General features: G+C 31.4%; 1 protein-coding gene across 3 annotated transcripts; it reads right to left on the bottom strand.

The window, feature by feature from the left end:
• Nucleotides 1-314: 314 nt before the first annotated feature.
• LOC140040183 (uncharacterized) lies at nucleotides 315-19,378 on the bottom strand. Of its 3 annotated transcripts, none has more exons than XM_072085927.1 (8): nucleotides 19,302-19,378; nucleotides 16,388-16,600; nucleotides 5,484-6,834; nucleotides 5,091-5,252; nucleotides 4,743-4,928; nucleotides 4,446-4,492; nucleotides 3,813-4,073; nucleotides 315-2,531 (listed from the first exon to the last, which is right to left on the bottom strand). In XM_072085927.1, exons 3-8 carry the CDS (start codon nucleotides 6,787-6,789, stop codon nucleotides 2,481-2,483), a joined length of 2,013 nt encoding a protein of 670 aa, XP_071942028.1. In that variant the 5' UTR covers nucleotides 6,790-6,834; nucleotides 16,388-16,600; nucleotides 19,302-19,378; the 3' UTR covers nucleotides 315-2,480. The 3 variants fall into 3 exon arrangements, with proteins under 3 accessions (XP_071942028.1, XP_071942029.1, XP_071942030.1); XM_072085928.1 differs by lacking the exon at nucleotides 19,302-19,378 and adding an exon at nucleotides 17,501-17,519; XM_072085929.1 differs by lacking the exons at nucleotides 16,388-16,600; nucleotides 19,302-19,378 and adding an exon at nucleotides 12,014-12,156.
• Between the last annotated feature and the right edge of the window lie 244 nt (nucleotides 19,379-19,622).

Raw genomic sequence — 19,622 nt, 5'->3', positions numbered from 1 at the left:
CATTTTCTATTTATAGACACAATCGACGCAATGCACAAAAAGAAATCTATTAATATATACATTATTAGTTTTCTTAAATAAAAATATCAATCAGTAAATGCCCAAAGTAGTAGCAGCATTTGTGTGTTTTGTAATTACAGTACTATATTTGTCATGATTTTTTTTCATGACACCATCCAAAAATCATGGATAGATGAATCATGGCGGTATCCATGGATGAATATACTGTTTCTATAACTTTACTTTATGAGCACTTTTCAGTGGATGTGTAATTGTTATTATTATCAACAACACTTGTATTAACAATGTTCACAATCGGTACAGAATATATTTTGTCAACTTTATTAAACTTCTTAATTTTTTTAAATATTAATACAGTAGTATACAAATTCTTACACCTACATTCTTATCAAATCAATTCAGTTACAAAAATATGTCACAAAATGATGTAGGCTATTTCATTCTCTTCTTGCATGCACTTAAAAAAAGTAAATGATGTAAAGTAATCTGTTGGTTATCTTTTTCTTTCTCTCGGCTAATTCATTACTATTGGGTTGGAATCATGTTGTAGGTATAGCATATAAGATATCAAATTATAAAATGAAACGAGTATGAAAAAATATGTATTTGTAGCAATACAGCTGTAGTTGCTATAATCAGGAATAAAACTGCTAAAATAAATTGAAATTAAAATAGAGGGCGCTATTCCCTTTCAAGTGGGGAACAGAATTATACTCTTTTTTTTTTGGTGGGTGGGGGTAAATGCATCCAATAATTAAAATAATACACTTTGATCATGGATACAATTTTCTAAATTTTTAACAGTTTTAGAAAGACATTCATCAAAATATTCACTTCAAAAAGTCTATGTCCAAATTTGATTTTAAAAATAACTCTTTTTCTTGTTACTTGTACTAAATAAAAAACCTGTTTTCATGGGTACAAATTTTATATTCGATTGTTTCTTAGTAATGTATGTCCAAATAACATGCTTATTCAGATTCTGAAATGAAATTGTTTGACATTGAAATCAAAATGAAAAATTTCTCCATTTTAAGTAAAATAAAGCCCATGCATGTTATAAATGCCACATGGCCTTTTCTGTTGGAAAAATTACAGTATAATTTGAATACTCAATTTTTCAGTAAAAATATATTTCTTAATACTATAATCCTTGAATTCTGTACAAATCGTCCTCAAATATAAATTCATAAAATCATACACGGAAGAATGAAACCAAAGACACGTTTCGTGGAATAATGTATTTCATTTAAAATTTTAAAACATCTTTTATACACTTCTTTGTTAAATTCAAAAACATTCAATTTCAAGTTTGTCATTTTAACATATTCACGCAATCAAGGTAGTACAACTCAATTTATAATTTTGATTAAGTGTGATTACAAATTTAGTAATCTAAAAAAATATCATCTAACAATATTTGTTACAATTCAAATTTAAAACTTCTTTAGGAATCATTGTAACATAAAATCAATATCTTCTATAAAATTATTGCAAAAGTAAAATATTATATAAAAGATATCAAACAAACATTAAATATATTTACATTTACAAATCACTAAATGTTCCAAAACTGGAACAGTCTTTGCACCAAATGAAGGACGAAGTTGGAAAGGTTAGAAAATATTACCAAATCCAACAAATGAAATTGTATTTCTTATTTTGTCTTCATAAATTATAAGTTGTCAACAATACCATAAAATAATTTTTGTTATACTTCATGCCACTAATATTGGAATGTTTCGTTAAAAGATCTTTTTAAAAACATTTTTGTCCTAACAAGCATCAAAGGGAATATGATCAAGGTAATCAAAAACTTTAAAAAAGAAATGTAATTAGGAAATTATTTCTAGGAAAACTTGGCACTGGCTTAAGTCACATGTAAATTTAAGTACATAAAACTTGGGTGGAGCTTATTAGGCTGTGGGGAGACTGCACCACCACACACCCCTTAAGGGTCTTTCCGGAACAGTTCTGGTCCAGCATCAGGAAATCAAAGTTAATGTTTTCAGGCAGCTATGCACATATCGATTGCTGCATAGCCGCATGAAGCTTCGTGAAAACAAAACATTGACGTTCGATACAACGGACTGGAACCATGCCGGAACAATTGTGAAAGACCCCTTAAGATGCTTTATTTATTTCAGATTAAGCAAGCCTATAATGAAGGGAAATTACTAATGGCTGTAAACCGCATTTTTTTACAAAACTTTGTAAGTTTCTACATTATTTATAAAAGAGATTTATCCAATATTTATAAAGTAAAAGACCACGTGAAAGCAGCATTTCATCAATCATTTATGGTATGGTATGGTTGTTTTTAAAAATTATCTTAAATTACTACTAAATTATGCACACGACCATCACATGACGATGTCTCATAAAAAATGCAGCCGCTCGTCTTTTATAGAGCACAGTCAGTAGTCTTTTGCACCATCCCAGCAGCACAGATTGTATCATCAGTCAATTTCAGATTCCTGCCCATCACTATCATCAATAATAATGGATTCCTGTAAGAAAATAAACATTAAATTTGTTTTTTTTTTTACATATTTAGGCATTAGGCAAATTGCCAAGGATATTAAACCATAACCAAATTCCCTCTTAAAGGTGGCAATTCCATTCACAAGACAAACATATACATAAGATGCTCTACATAAACCAAGTCTTAGTACAAGTCTTTAATAACTTTCCAATTTTAAATTATCATAACAGACACGCACATTATTGTTTTTAAAAAAACACAATGTGTCAATCAAATTTTTTAGGAAAAAAAAAATTATGAAAAGATAATGTTGTAATTATACTCCTACCTACTTAATAGGACCTTGAACCATACTAATTTGTCTGATACGGTTGTAAAATTTATGACATGGATTTAAAAATAAAACCTATTTTTTCACAAGCTGTCATATTGTGATTGTCTTAATACAGTAATTACAGCAGAACAAAAGCTTGTCAACTCTTCAAAATAATTCCTTTTGTTATCTGTCTATTGTTCTTTTTGCATAAAAACATTCTATTGTCTGGAATGTCATATTCTTTGTAGACAATATCAACAATAGATTTTGACACAGTATATTCCCCTAATTCTCAGTGCTGTATCTCCTTATACTACTGTATCTATTCCAAGGTATAGGAATTTTTGGTATTAATACAGTATCTCACACATATCACATGTGCTGCCTGTATCATGTCACAGTATATTCACCCAATTCTCAGTGCTGTATCTCCTTATACTACTGTATCTATTCCAAGGTATAGGAATATTTGGTATTAATACAGTATCTCACACATATCACATGTGGTGCCTGTATCATGTCACAGTATATTCACCCAATTCTCAGTGCTGTATCTCCACATACTATCTATTTCCGAGGTATCATAGTAATATTTGGTAATACAGCATCTCATTTATATCACATGTGGTACATGTATCATGTAAGTTTAGGTTAAGGGTTAGGTTACTACTACAATACATGTGAAACACATGTGATGTTGTATTACCAATATGCCAAAGATACTTTGGAAATAGATACAGTACCGAGAATCGGCTGGTATATTTTGGTCCTTGGGTACAGTTAATTCCATTGACAACAATGATCTACATCTTGGTGCTGGGGTACATTTTGTTTCTGGTAACAATCTTAAAGGGCATTTATGATGGAGGGGCAGATTCAGCATTGAGTTTAATGCTGGGGGTTAAAGTTTGTGTTATTTTTTCAAGTGAAATATAAGGAGTGAGGGAAGGGGGTGCATGAATAATATACCATATATAGTAAACTCCTTACCCATCCACCTTGGCTTCCAACCCATTCAGCAAAGTGATCTGAAATGTATTCTATACTATTGTTCTTGATCTGCGTAGCATGTACACCGATCGTCCTTGCTGCCTGCATAGCAACTTTTGTGAATCTTAGCACCAACGCCACCTGGTTCCAGCCTTGATCATCGCCAATAAGGGTCTCCACGGTGGTGGAGAAGGCATGGTAGGTGGTGTCAAGAACAACCCGTATTACTGTGTCTTCAGAAAACCTTGAATTATTTGTTGCCTTAAAAAATATAAACAGAATATGATGGTAACAAAACACATTTTTTTTTCTCCTCGATAAACTTAATAGCTATATGGCTCAGGTTAACATATAATATATTCTCTCCGACCACCCTCTAAATTGTAAATTGTTCCGAATTTTACTTTAGTCGAAATAGTTAATATACAGTACAGTACAACCCTATTATGGGGACACTCTCCTGTGAAAACATGTGGAAATACATGTTTTAACTCTATGGCAAACCCCATATTAGGAATGTACTTTGGAGAGATTAAAAAATGTATCCTATAGGGGCTGTACTGTATTGTGACATTAAAATTCTATTAAACCAAAATAAACACTTAAAAACTGCTGATTAAAATGCATATTTACATGGTTTGAGATATCTTGTAAAACAACTGGATCAACCAAAGCACCATCTAGAAAAAAACAAGTAGAAAAGAAATAATAATTTTTTCTGCTCGCCAGGGATTAACATCATTTATTAGTTCAGAAAAAAAATGACGCCAACTATGTTTTGCTTAGAAAAAGCTATATTTTTGTTGATGATTAAAAACAACATCTTTTTTATTTAATCATTAATCATAATTACATAAGTAATAATCAGTAAAATCATATTCAATTACAGTACATAATCTCTACATCATTTATACAATTACTATACAGTACCTGTACATGTTCCCGGCAGCGAGGAAGCACCACCACTGCGCCCTCCAACAGCACCGACGATACTGTCTCCAATCTCTGCTAGTCTTTCTGCTACTTCACGATATCTGGTATCGTCATCTTCTTCACCAGAGGCTGCACTAGCAGTTGAAATGTCTACAGAGCCACTGTCTGTGAATGCCTTGTTGTCTAAAATGGTGTGTAAGAAACAATAATTATAAGGCGGCCTTTAAACCAATGGTATTTTTATCTTATTAACAACCCCTTAGACAAATACTACAATCTAAATTGTCTAGTTTAATACTGTCATTAACAGAAAAAATACCGTAAAAATAGAATATATTGACAAACCTTTACTTTCATCATCACCACTAAGACCATCAACCTCTAAGTCGTCGTCATCAATGCTGGCCAGTGGGGCCTGTCGGGCAAGCTGTTGTCCACTGTCACGTTGTTGACCACTACCACGTAGTTCAATGCCAGGTCTCAGTGGACTGTTGATGTGAAGCACTTCTTCATAAAGAAAAAAAAGTAGTTGGTAAATGTTAGTTGGTAAATGTTAGTTGGTAAATGGTGGTTGGTAAATGGTATTTGGTAATTAGTGATTTTCTTGAGGAAAACAAAATAAATGTTACCGTTTCCTCAATAAAGCACAGTATCTGGAAATGTGCCAAATGCCAAAGAACATTCAAAAGCAAAACAGGAAAAATATATTAATAATAAACATAAACAATAAAAATTTACCATTAAAACCTCGGGTTGGGTCTGACAAAGACGACATGTTTAGACCAAGTGATGTTGGACGCGATATTGACCTCTGTGGTGCAACTTGCATGGACGTTGATGACTGAATATGATTTGGTTGCGAAGAAGATCGGACGACTTCCGAATGTTGAGAACAACGGTATTGAAAGTCGTTCGTGCTGAAAAACGTTGTCGCATTCCCAGTTGATGATGGCCAATGAGGGGTTCTCTCATCATTTTGTGGCGATTCCTTTCGTGGTTTCTTACGTAGAAAACTTGGAAATTTTATTTTTCTACGTTCATCACGGGACGGAGTGATTGGTGATGTAGTTCTGGGAATGTTGTCATAGCTATCTAAAGAGCTAGTAGAGTTAAACCCATTTGTAACCGGGGACTCAACAGATTCTACAGATCCATGTTTATGTTTTTTAATACCAAACATTTTTCGAAGTCTTTTCCCGAAACCAGTTTTTTTCATTTCATGATGAACTTTTGAGCGGTTTTCCTTCTCCTTAGTGTCCACTATTTCTTTGCGTTCCCTAAATGTCGGAGAACCAATAAAACTTCTAGCACGATTCAATAATGTTTTGCGTCGTTTTATTTTATGTTTTCCTTTACTTTCTTGTATTTGTGTATCGTCAGAAGGCTCTAACAATCCTTCATCTTTCATTCTTTGAATTTTCTCAAAGTCTTGTTCACACGGTTTTGCTTTGAACCGAAGGGTAGACGGAGCAGAGTTTGATTTTGCTCTGTTTAAATCCATCGGTTCATGTGCTGCATTCAAATTGTCAATGTCATAATCTTTTTTCTTTACCTCTCTACTAAAGCTATCGCTTTCCCGCGGTAAAAACACGTTTGAATCACTACTGATGTTTGACGTAACAGAAATGGTGTTGTTTCTTTTTTCTTTCCTTTTATTTCGTTTTCTAACCCTTCTGTAATCCTCTGAGAGATCGGCGCTTGATAAGCTCACACTCCGTCGCTTTAAAAAATAGTCTACGATTTTGGCCGTCTCTCGTTTCACGAGAGGAACACTTTTTCCTTTCTTCAGCGTGTAAGGTACATCTATCGGTGTCGGAGGGGATGTGTGAGGTGCCGGTGGTGTCATCGCTCTGACTCTTTTCTTAGTGAGTGTTAGGTCAGTTTCTTCGAGTTCTATGTCGGTACTAGTTTGTGGACTGATGGACGGTGAAGGTGTTAGATCAGGAACAGTTAAATCATTCCCTCCAGCAGAAATACAAGGATACTGCTCTCCAATTGGTGTAACAGCATCACCATCATTACCTACACCAGCCCAAGCTGCCATTATGCGTTATTGTCACTCCACCTTATAACTTTTAGATTTATATTTCTGAAAAATACAAAATATGATGAAAATGAATATTATATGTAAAAAACAAAAAGCATAAAGCCAGTATGCACTGAAAACTCTTTGTTCTTAGAGAGTTTACAATCTGTCCATCAAGCCATCTAAGTGACGATATTCTCACATCAGAAATGCTATTAGTAGACCAAAACTGCGAAACTAATTATCTTTTTGTATGAAATAATAAATTTATTTATAAAATTATTGTAAAACTAATATGTTATACAGTAAACATTATCATTGGGATTAGCAAATTCCATATAAATTACATGCATTTTATTGTTTGTTTATCCACAATTTAATTTTGTTTAAATATATAAATAAGTATAATAACAGACCATCACCTATTGATTTTCGGGGTAAAATCAATATATTGATATTAACACTCATAAAAGGTTAAGGTAAGTTATTTTTTACTTAATGAATACAGTATAAAGTAATACATTTTGTGAAAAATTATTCATGGCATATTTAATATCACAAGACCATAATGTAATTCAATATTGTAGAGTTACTTGATGAAAATAGTAAACATAATCTTCTTGTCTCCCCGAATTAAAAAAAAATACTCTAGCAATTCAGGTTTCTCAGATTACTCATCAGCGATAATGAGGCAGCTAAAAAAAATGCTCATTAACATACAATGCATGTCCTCGCCACCTGGCTGAATCCTAATCCCTGCGTCGCCATGACAACTTAAAAATCAATAATTGAACTAGAAGACGTGGCTCGTTCACTTTCAGACGATGCCATAAAAAAAATCCATGTCATATATTTATAAAGCTTGTTTACATTGGGATGGTCATTGTCCTATTGTTACAACCACTGATAAGTTAATGTAATGAGTTGCACGCAAGCAAGGTCTGTGTTGTTTTTGTTGAATTCCTATCCAATGAAACAGCACGTTGATGATGTCATCGCATCTTTGGTTTGGAGGTCATTGGATGGGAATCTGCAAGAAGGCTACTAATTAACAAAACCAAACATTGCTCAATCTTAAACTTGTTAATTATTTAATATATGAATTGCAAACTAGCGTATAGTCTATGAACCAACTAAGACTAAAATATAATATAATATTAGAAAAAAAAAGAAGGAATAATAATATACGTAATTTTAAATAAAATTAGTGCTGTTTGGCAAATAGTCTTTTTTTAAAGCTTTGTTCACAGTAGTAGATGAAAATTGCAAGTACTGTACATATGTCCTTAGATTAGGTCTGAATGAGAAACAAGTACTATATTAATATTTTAAATTATTTATTAGAACATAACAGCATACATACTCTGAATACAGTGTGTAAATTGTTGACACTAAAACGGTACAGTCGACAGTGTAAAACTACAGTATTATGGACATAAAAATTGTCAGCATTATACGCTGTGCGAACAGGGCCTTATCCTAATATGAGAGTCATTCACCATTTTCACTAGTACAGATTGTATACAGTAGGTACACAGCAGGCCTACCGGTAAGTTAGTCATACCACTCATGTCGACTATAACCTATTTACTGTAAGATGTGCATACCATAGTAAGAAATACCTTTGCTAGACAATAACAATTATGAATGAATCTAAAACATACCAGCATGTCCTAGCCCACTTAAATACCAGTATAGTGAAAAGCACTTCATGCATTACTTTTAATAGACTATAATAACATTATAAATAGTATTATTGAATAAGTCTGGTTAAATTGATTATTTATAATAATAATAATAATAATTTATTTTAATTTTACTCTAAAAAAATGAATACTATAGACACTATTGTATCTTTCACTACCAACAGAAAAAATTTACTGTATTTTATGTTAATTATTTTTTATTGTTAATTAATATTAAACTATTAAAAAAATTTTATTTATCCTTATTTCTCTGCACAAAGATAAGAAAGAAATTTTAAAAGAGAAAAAAAAAGTAATTAAATAATAATATAATTGAAACAAAACAATTATGAAAGTACAAACAAGTTTGAAGTTCAAAAACAACAAAAGCAGAAGTCTTAACAGTTGTTTAGAAAATAGCTAATTGACTCTTTAGCAAACGATGAGAAATACCCGGCAGATAAAAATAGTTCCGCCCACACACTATAGTAAGTAGTATCATATCAACTACTTGATAATAAACTGGTCACAGCTCCACATATTAACAATAAACTTTCTATGAACTCTTGTGATAATAATCACAATAAGATATCCCACACATTATAATACATTATCGATTTATATTAGTCATAATATGACAACATTAAAATAAAATTCAAAATTTTTTAATCACCGCCCTTGTAAAAGTTAATTGTAAACTTTATTTGAACTGTGAAGAAGACTATGATTATGAAATAGGGCTGGTATAAACATCGTTTTAATACATAATCTATTTTGTTAGTCATATGAATAAAAAAAAAATATATATATAATTAAGTATAACATACGTTTCATTTGATTGGGTTTTGATCAATTTCGAGAAGGTAGGTAAATAATAATGATGATATAGACATTGTTAATAATGTTTATTTATATTAGTCATCAAAAAGTGATGAAATAAAATGTATTGCTTACACAACCCATGCATTGTGTATTATTGTTGTTAAAAATAACAAAAACAGGTGTTGGTATTATTTTTTATTTGTTGAATAAATCTATTTTGACCAGAATGCAAATACCTGTACTATGGAATCCAGCTATTTACTCTTACCTAAAAATGTATCACACTATGTACACTTATTAAACTTGAGGTTCTGGGGAGTGTCTCTGGATAACTCGGTAATTAATCATTAATAATCCTGTAATGTTTTTAGTGTGGCCGTCTGGATTTTTTGGGGATAGGGCTTCGGGGGCCTGAGTAAAGCCAGCAAATTGCAGATCACACACCGTTGAGACTGTGCATTTACCAATGCAAATCATGCTACAGTACTTCACACACAAATGTAAATTGTTATCTGGCGCCATTCAGTATTTGGCCAACTAGATTTGAGATGTAGTACCAGGCTTTCTGGTGACAGCAGCGCATGTTCCATGTGCTAACAAATTTGGTAAACACAATCATTAAAACAATTGGGAACCTCTGTATCAATATCAAACAGACACATACTAATACCATACGGTTCCAAAATGATTTTAATTTAAAAGGGATACATACTGTATAATAAAGAAAATATAAATTTTCTAAAATAAGTACTGTACTAAAATGCAATACAGAAAATCAAGATGATGACAAGACAAACACATGGTGTTCCTTCACAATTGAAATACCTAAAACGCTAAAAACAACAAGAAAAAAGTCATTTTCAAATAACATACCTGTACATACTATAGTGGACACAAATTCAATTTTAAATTGTCAACAAAAAAAGCTTTATTTCTATTATTTAATAGCACAGCACTATAAATATCACAACAAACAACAACAAATTGAGTCAGACTTATAAAACAATAAGAACATAAAGGATGGTGGGCCTATAAAAAATTATAGGAAGTACCAAGTAGTAAACATGACATAACAATGGACCAGCACTCAATTACAACAATAGGGCAATGATGACATTGACAATGGGCTGATAATATCCAACAAAAATACCAGAGCAGTGATGAGTTATATAAATAATTATGTAAGTAAAACGGCCAGAAAAATTAGCAGAGCTTTCGGGCAACACTAACCCTTCATCAGTTCAAAACATTAATATATTTATTTGTATTGTATAATCCATTGATATAATTTGGCCATCCATGAAAAGACATCTCAATATGGAATAAGTGTTGTGCTGTTAAAAAAAACATGCTACAGGCTAGCCAATTTGTCTTCATTTAAACACAAATTAAATACTAAATTCTCGCCAACACCAGGCTCAATAAACAAAACAAGGTTTATGTCTACACAACCTGTGCTGATAAAATCTAAAGCTGACTAGACCACTTATCTACTGTCGTATAGAACCATAGAGATATTATAATATCTCTATGGTAGAACAAACAGTTTCTGAAAGATACTCCCTTATGTCTCGCAAAGAAATGGTTTGTGGGACGGTTCCCACCTGAGGGCATAGATCATGGACTACAGTATACCATTTGTAGAGAGATATGTTCAATGAAAATTTGTTTCGAGTTATATCTCGTTCTTTGAGGAGAAAGGGCTTTTGTCGGTTTATCCAGGTAAGCTAGGCACGAAAAAAGACACTGCTCTATATACAGACCCCAACATGATTTTAATATTTAATTTTGCAGTTAGCTACTAAAAATTCAAATGCATAAAATTAAAAAACTAATAGCTTTCTGTTTATGTTACAATATTACGCAATTCTGAAATTAATGTAGCGAGAGTCTGCTTTATGGGGTTGATACAAAATGTATCACTGAAAGTCCAATGGTGAATTATATAGTAGACCAAGGGTTATATCAACAATTGTGGCCACAATAAATGAAAAAAATTAATAAAATACTAAGCGCAACAGCATTGGTATATAGAGAATCCCCGCTTTAAACCGACATGGAAAAATTGTTCCCTAAAATTGTAATTTTTTTTATAGCAATCTGAATTTTATGTGTTTTACTATTTTTACCTTCTTATTTTAGTGTTTTGTATTGTTGTCGACAAGCTGTGACTTGGGATGTTTGTTACATTCTTACGTTCTTTTATTTGAAAAAAAGGATGATTTTATTACTAGGAAATTAAAACGCGAGATCACGAAGACTTAGATACCGGTATTATAAAAATAAGATGAAAGAAATGTCTTTTACAGATAATTATAATAGAAGTACTATTGAACTTGAACACAATATTATAAAACTTAATGTTTGTATTTTACAGTAGAGTATACTAATTAATAAAGTTCAAACGTAATTTACCATAATCAAGTTTAATCTGATCCTATGTAATTAATACCATTCAAATTGCGACATGAGATTGTCACTACTATAGGTCAAATAGTGATACTGTATCAATCATTAATATTCATACCAGTTTAACATGAAATTGATTTTTCTGCAACTGGTTGACAATTTTATTTTGTCACATTATAACACCTGGTTGATCAATTGCCATCTAACAAAAATAAACGCAGCAACATGCCGAAGTGAAAAAAAAAAACCATAGCTTTTGTTACCAACTATCAAAAAAATAAAAGTAATTTATTTCATTGTCTGGAAAAAAACAATAAATTACTTACCAACGATAAAGAAGCAAAAAGATAAATCACTATAAAGAATATGTATCGGTGTTTGAATTCACAATGTTAAAAAATAGGGCTTGTCAAGTCTTCGTACGATAGATAGCTAACACAAAGTAAACAGGACTGCGACAGAGTGCTGTATTTAACTAGACTGAGCAACGCATTGTTGTTCTAGTCTGATTAGTCATCCATACATTTTATTGTTAGAGGTCGTCAGACTATAGATAGAGAGTCTACAGTAGCTTACACCAGGATGTTTTCCTGCTATTTCTACCAAGGAGACATTTAAACCACACAAAGCCTTGGCAACACCTATGAATGAATTCTCGGAAACAATACCTTAATTATTTGACATTTTTTCTTTGTTTCTCTTCCTGTAAATAACAAATTGTGAAATCCCAGCCAATCAATATTTAATTAATACTTAATATTAATAATATTGTTTTCTTTTTATTTTATTTACATATCATAATGACAAATACTAATAAGAAAAACGACAGATAAAAAATATACAATTATTTTAATAATATTGTTCTCTTTTTTGGTACATCATACTGTCAAATACTAATTAACGACAGATAAAAAAGACAATTATTTTACCAGTAACCAACTCGCATTAAACTACTTAATCTGTAAATTATGCAGAAAAACCTCTCAGACAAATATTGACTAACACTGTGACATCAAGGTTACTAGTAGGATTATCAGAGGCCACACAACCTACACAAATATCAACAAAGAAATAAATCCCCTAATAATATGTAATAATGATTACCTATTTATTATGATTTTTTATTATTCTTAATAGTTATTTTGTTGCACAGTAGATTTTTAATTGTACATACAGTAGTATCTGAATAATTATTTTTAGATAAATTTACTGGTCGTCATTAACTATTTCTAAGAAATAATGTTTTTTTAATCAATAGTTAAATTTAGATTTCCTGTGACATGTGATAGTAATGTGACTTGGAATTCTTCAGTACAATTAAAAAGGTAAACAATTAATATATTGCATGATAATGCATATAAATTAATTAGTAAGTAAGAGTTCAAACTAATCGCAATAAGTATGCAGATTTCATACTAAAATTCTGCAACATCATTTTACACAATTGAAGATGAATTAATTTTCATCATGTGACATATGTTAATAAGATTGCACCATCATCACGTGATCTAAACAGACATTGTTACCAAGGTAACCATACATATATTGTACATAGTTACAGTTTTTATAGATTTTTGTGTTCTAAAAATTATGTAAGTCAGCTGTCTCAGAAACAGAATTTCTTTTATACTGTAAGTACAGTATGTAACTTGGTTGTGCAATTTGACAATTGTGGATCGTATGAGTTCCTATAATTCCCTATAATTCAAACCATACAGCTATAAAATTAGCATTAATTATCTAATTTTATACAGGTGGCTACAAATCAAATCTTCCGATAAGTAAGACAAATATAATACAATTGAAGTAGTACTCAATGGCGTAACGCTGGTTTAGGAACCCTACTGTAAGTGGTCCTTCAAAGCTGGAGGCTTCAGGTGTTTTTAACATTTCTCGAAATATTTTAATGCCTAATGTTTTTTGCTCTTAGGTCTGTTCAGGCCCCACTGTAAGCCATGGGTCCCTGGGTTAAGCCATGGGTCCCTGGGTTAAGCCATGGGTCCCTGGGTTAAGCCATGGGTCCCTGGGTTAAGCCATGGGTCCCTGGGTTAAGCCAGTGAGCACTCAAAGACGTTACAACACTGGCAGTACTGTGAAAGAAAAGCAATGACAAGAATGGATTCATCTGGTTATTCTTGTAAATTTTACTCTTTAAGGAAGAATCTACTTGGAAAATGCCACTGAAATTTAGACTATGCCGTTACGTCACTGGCAGTATTGTATAAACAGATGTACAATAGGAATGGATACATCTGGTTATTCTTGTAATTTTATCTCATAAGGAAAAATCTACTTGGAAAATGCCACTGAAATTTTGAATATGTATATATGATTCTAATAATATACGTGACTGCTGTTTACCCAAGCAATGGAACAATATTGTAAATTACGTAGGTTGTTCCTTACAAAAATGGTGACAACTTCCTGCTGCTTTCATCATTCACTACTATTGTTACTTTAATTACTTTGACAAATGATCCAATAAGTTCTAAAAATAATTAAAGGTAAATGCCTTACTTCAAAAGGCATAGTTTTACAAAAACTTAATGTTATTGTTACTGTTCATTCAGGTACTAATAATTTAACAGTTAAGTATTATTAAATAAACTAAATATCGTCATGTAGGATCTACGTTGTATATCTTTTCTTGCTTGATTGAACGTACTGATGAATTTTAAATATTTAAAAATACTTTATAGTATAATTATACAGAAACCTAAAGCTTGGTTCCTACTAGCGACGCAACATAACGCAACGTAAGAAAATGCCCTTCAAATGATTGTGTTTGCCTCCACCAGCGTAAAATCAAACCTGCGATGTTTGCATGATCAGTATTGCATTTTCGGTTCCCACTTGTGATTATGCAATAGAGAACTTTGCGTCAATATGTGCCTATGATATGTTGCGTCAATACGTCCCTGTGATACGTTGCGTCAAACGTCCCTGTGTTACATTGCCTCATAGTTAAGAAGTAAAACGTGTAATAAAACATATAGTCCCTGGTATGTACTTTGTTTCTGCGTATTTGATGACATAACAACATACAAACGTGACATACAGTATACAGACTAAGAGGACCATGCAAATATGTGAACAATGCAACTGGAAAGATCCTGCTAATATGCTCTTGATCCTGAATGTCAGATATAGTTGCGACTTCATTGTATGTATGTCCTGTTTCCGGTCATTCGACCTTGAAACTAATATCACTTTAATATTTTCCAATAAAAAAACCCACAGTGCATAACATTTATAACCATTCAAACAAATTTACAGTAATAGCAGGAAGTAGAAAATGTAATTACCAAATAATCAAACAATGTAAAAATTAACAAACAAAATCCAAAGAGACAGAATAGTGTCAATTGTTATCAGTTACGCCTCTCATCTTCAGATATGACGCTTTTTCTGGACGGATTTTTTTGTACTTAGCCGGTTAAAAAATAATTTTAATGTGCCGTAAAGAACAGGAAATTAATTTTTGTTAATCCATTTTTCAATTTTAAAACATGAATAATTGATTTTATTACAATATTCATGTTTCATTGTCATGCAATGTTTCAATTATTGGTATGGCAACCGATAACAGAAAGTAAGTAATCAAAATAAACAGCATTTAGTATGGTAGAAGTTCAAATCACAAAATTGTTATAACGATAGGATAGTCAGAAAGTAAACATTGAACAATGAAATCGTGTGATAAGCCGACTATTGTCTGTGACGCAATTTAAAATCAATCTTCTAATAAGTAATACTTAAGCATGCCTTTAATATTAGCAATTTGTGTATATACAGTACACAACAGGTAATGTAACAAGGGAGTTTCCCCAATTTTGTGTCAACAATTACAGTTTAGGCTAAGTCCTGTCTCATTATACTATAGACACTCTATACCTAAAAGAAAAAAATAATCTGATTCACTAGTAATTCTACAGTACCTTCACCTACAGTAAAGTACATTAAAAAAAAAAGGATTTTTGAAGAACACTGTATAAAATGATCAATTCATAAACTTGAGTATTAAATAATTGCTTTCCTGTTCCTGTGTCGGGAATACTAAATTTATTGAATTGGACATTCCTTATTATTTTGCATAAAAATAAAACTATTTCCTATTAGTAATAGTGAAAATGTCATTTCAAAATAAATTATTTTGTAATTTCTTAAATATAAACTTTTATTATAAACATTCCTATAGAAAAAATCTCTAGAAAAAAACTAGAAATATTCCTTTAATTTGCATAAAAATAAAACTATTTCCTGTTATAGTAAAATAATGGTAATAGTGACAATGTTTTTAATATAAACTTTTTCCTGTGGTAAAATCCCAAGGAAAAAACAAGAAAAAAGTTAAATTTTAAAGGATGTGATCAACAGAAACAGGATATAAGATTGTACGTCAACTACTGTACACATTGTTGTGGAAATCTTGAAAACGTGATTCTATCACTCCAGCAATTACAAAATACACAATTTTCACAATTAAATTGATATGGTAATCATATTAAACTACTATTAATCAATAGGTTATAGGTAGTGTGATCACAAGTTCATAACACTTTCCATAATAAACTTTACCTAAGTACAGATTTAGCAATTAATGCACAAACATAATGAACTTTTGTTGTCATTAATATGACATTATGGCTAGTAAATTCCAAGAATTAATTAATGTTAATTAGTGGGGTTTCAGTACTTACAGTCCTTGAGAGATGTAAACGTGAAAAACCAGTCAGATGAAGTTCAAGTCATTGTCCTATCAAACATTGATTCTGTCGCTATGGAAACTGTACACACACACACAGAAGTACAATGAACTGTGACTGGAGTTCAGATGAGATGATGTTGGTTACACAAGATTTGTTGCCATTAGGTGTTCACACTGGTGGAGGACGTCGGCGTCTTTATTGCAACTGTTAGATCATGATACAAGACAATATTAATTAAGCGCGACTTAATGTTTGAACATTCAATAGTAATTTGACAATCATTTAACTCGTCAATAACAGCATAGACTTGTGTCTCCTAAATGGAACGTTATCCACACTGTTACTCTTTTGTTATTGGTAATGATATTTACAATTTAGAATAATTCATATTAAATGTCTACCTTGACAATTAAATGATATTATATCAGTTTCAAGTTACATACTAAATGTACTATGTATTATTTGCCAAATGTTATTTGACGTTTTGATTTTTACTTGTATCAAAGATCCTGCATAAATTACTTTCTTTTGTTTACACAATAGGTAACTCTTATCCTTGTCATTATTTGTCATCTAATATACTGCACAGTAGTAATTATGCACAAATGGCTTAATAACTAAGAAGAAAAAAGTCCCATTTCTAGAAAAGAATGTGGTGCTTTTTTTAATATAAAAAATAAGTAAAGTAAAGTGAAAATTATCAGTTTATCAAAACAGATAGATAATAATAATATCTATATATGGATACTGTTGGATTTGAACAAAATGTTATTAAATTTATTCTAATTTGTATTAATTTGTTAGTGACTTTTAGTATAATTATACTGTACAGTACAGTAGATTTCAATCAAAGCCAATGTTTGACCATTGCATCATTTTAAAACCTACACACAATTAGAATAAAACTACTGTATTATAATCTTAAGCTCTGTCTACACTATCAAACTAGTTTTACAAAAAAAGTGTGATGTGCCTAAATATGGTAGCAATATGCCTTAATATGGTAGTGATATGACATCATCATGTCCATATATGGGCACAACACATTTTTTTGTCATATAAAATTTGATATATGTAGACAGAGCTTTACAATATTAAACTTACAAACAAAGCTAATGTCGTGCTGCTATACTTTAATTACAACACATCTTGACTCACTGAACAACACAGAGCTTATTTCACAATTGACGCATACAATAAAGTAAAAAAAAAAAAAAACTTAAATAATTGATTCTTGGTTGTTTTACAATCAGGTGCGTCGACAAACAGACATCAAAAGACCAACGATAGGTCACGCAAGGGCACTGTGGGTAAAGGTGACCACAACAACGGTTTTTTTCACCATAGGATGTACAAATGAGTATACTAATAATAGTCTAGTGTTCCTGCACATGGTTAGTTAGGCCTACTAATTAAAAGTTACATAGCAAATCAATTCTTTTAACCATTTTAAAGGAATATTTTAGTTTTGATTGCAAAATTACACAAATTGAAACAATCCAATGCTACACATACAATACATTAATACAGTAGTTTTCCAGTTGTATGACTTTCAGATAATAAAAGATTAACTTGATATTCATAAGGGACTTTTATTAATAATACAATACAGGTGAAACGTGACAAGGATAGTACCAAAGTCTAATTGATTATTGAATAATGATGTAAACAATGGGGAATCCCCTATTTTAGATAATTGTTTATAAGAATGAGTCATCCAACTGTGATGTCACAACTGTGATGTCACAAGTGTCATCCAGTATGTATCTCTTTATTTTAGGTTTTTTTAAATATAATTTAAAGATGTATTGTCTCCCAAAAACATTATTAATAAAATCAGACTTTAAATAGTTTTTCGCTTCTGTAAAAAAAAAACAAAAAGAAATTTATTTCACTCATAAAAAGACAAACAAAACGGTTTAACCAAAAACCACTGTGACAGACAATATAAGTATTTTTTGCTTTAAATTACATTTTTTCAGGTAAATCATTTTCTTTTTTGTAAAAGTGAATAACTACAGTATTACGCGACATTAAAATGGCATAAGCCTATTCAACAAAACATTAAAAAAATATATATTTTTAGGGGGACAATAATAAATATATCTTTAATAAAATCAGTTGGAAGATGACATTATTAATATTATTAATTTCAAATTGAAAAAAAAAAGTTTATCTAAAACGTTTTAACTTTGCCAAGCATTATGAAAAAAATCACCCGACTCAGCTGAGTGCGCTCTCCACTTAACGCAATGAATCTATATTTCATTATACTTATAGGGGGCGATATACAAAAAGATTTAAAAACATTGGCCTAATTTCTAAGAAAATAGGCCACATACTTTTTAAAATAATTATATTGGTTTTTCCGAAGAATCCTGTAAAATCTCAGAGACTTATGTTTACAAACGAAAGAAAAAGTAGCCAATCACCTCCTGTGTGTCTTATGTCTTAATTACAATAATTAATATCATTTAAGCCCTAGCTAGGAGCTAGTAGTATAAATAATTGTGTCAAAACATTGAGTAGGTAAGTTAAAAACATTGGACAAGTCTGGGCAGGTCACAATATTACAAATTCATCCTATCATAGCTAGACCTGCATGTTGAGGGCCAACCTAGTTAGGCCTACTATTTATTACAGTTCTCCGGAGATATGATGGGAAAAAAATAGGCGTAACCACTACAAACAATACCACGCATACCAGTCACCAGGGCATTGGTCCGAGCTAGGCTGCTGGCTGGCCTGGTTCTTTCTTTCCGTCCGGCCATCCGATCCATCATCAAGCTACCGGCGGCAGAGAGAATCTTTCTACAGCTGTAATATTACACATGTTTCCTGATCCTGATTCTAGACATTTTTCGGATATAACAAAGCTTATAAAATATTGCATTATCTAACTTACAAGTAAAGTAATTCTTAAAATCTTGATTTAAATACACTGGTTTGGCTCTGCTTTCGTTTACACTCATCACATTACTACGCAATCATCAAAAATAAATCATCAGTCAGGCAGCGAATAAATATAGATAGCGCCCTCTCTAAATTTAATATCAAAAAAGTTCGAATAGCAACCCTCCTACCCCTCCCTCACTTCTTGAATATTAACGTATGGCGTATCATGTGAAAGAGTTCGATCAATTTAAAGTTTTCTTACAAAACTTGATCCTTGCCTCAAGTTTGTCCGAGAAAATTGTGTCAAGCATGGAGTTCTTTAGTCTTAAAG

This window comes from Antedon mediterranea, chromosome 2 (assembly GCF_964355755.1).
Source record: "Antedon mediterranea chromosome 2, ecAntMedi1.1, whole genome shotgun sequence".
Taxonomy (NCBI): Eukaryota; Metazoa; Echinodermata; class Crinoidea; order Comatulida; family Antedonidae; genus Antedon; species Antedon mediterranea.
This window is presented reverse-complemented; position numbering and strand designations above follow the sequence as displayed.

What these genes read in the sequence shown, in the direction of transcription:
- LOC140040183 (XM_072085927.1), bottom strand. Translation starts at nt 6,789, where the DNA reads ATGGCAGCTTGGGCTGGTGTAGGTAATGATGGTGATGCTGTTACACCA. An exon ending in TGGTGATGATGAAAGTAAAG is followed by an intron (nt 4,929 to 5,090) that starts GTTTGTCAATAT and finishes ACACCATTTTAG; the next exon opens with ACAACAAGGCATTCACAGAC. An exon ending in TTGGAAGCCAAGGTGGATGG is followed by an intron (nt 2,532 to 3,812) that starts GTAAGGAGTTTA and finishes ATTTTCTTACAG; the next exon opens with GAATCCATTATTATTGATGA.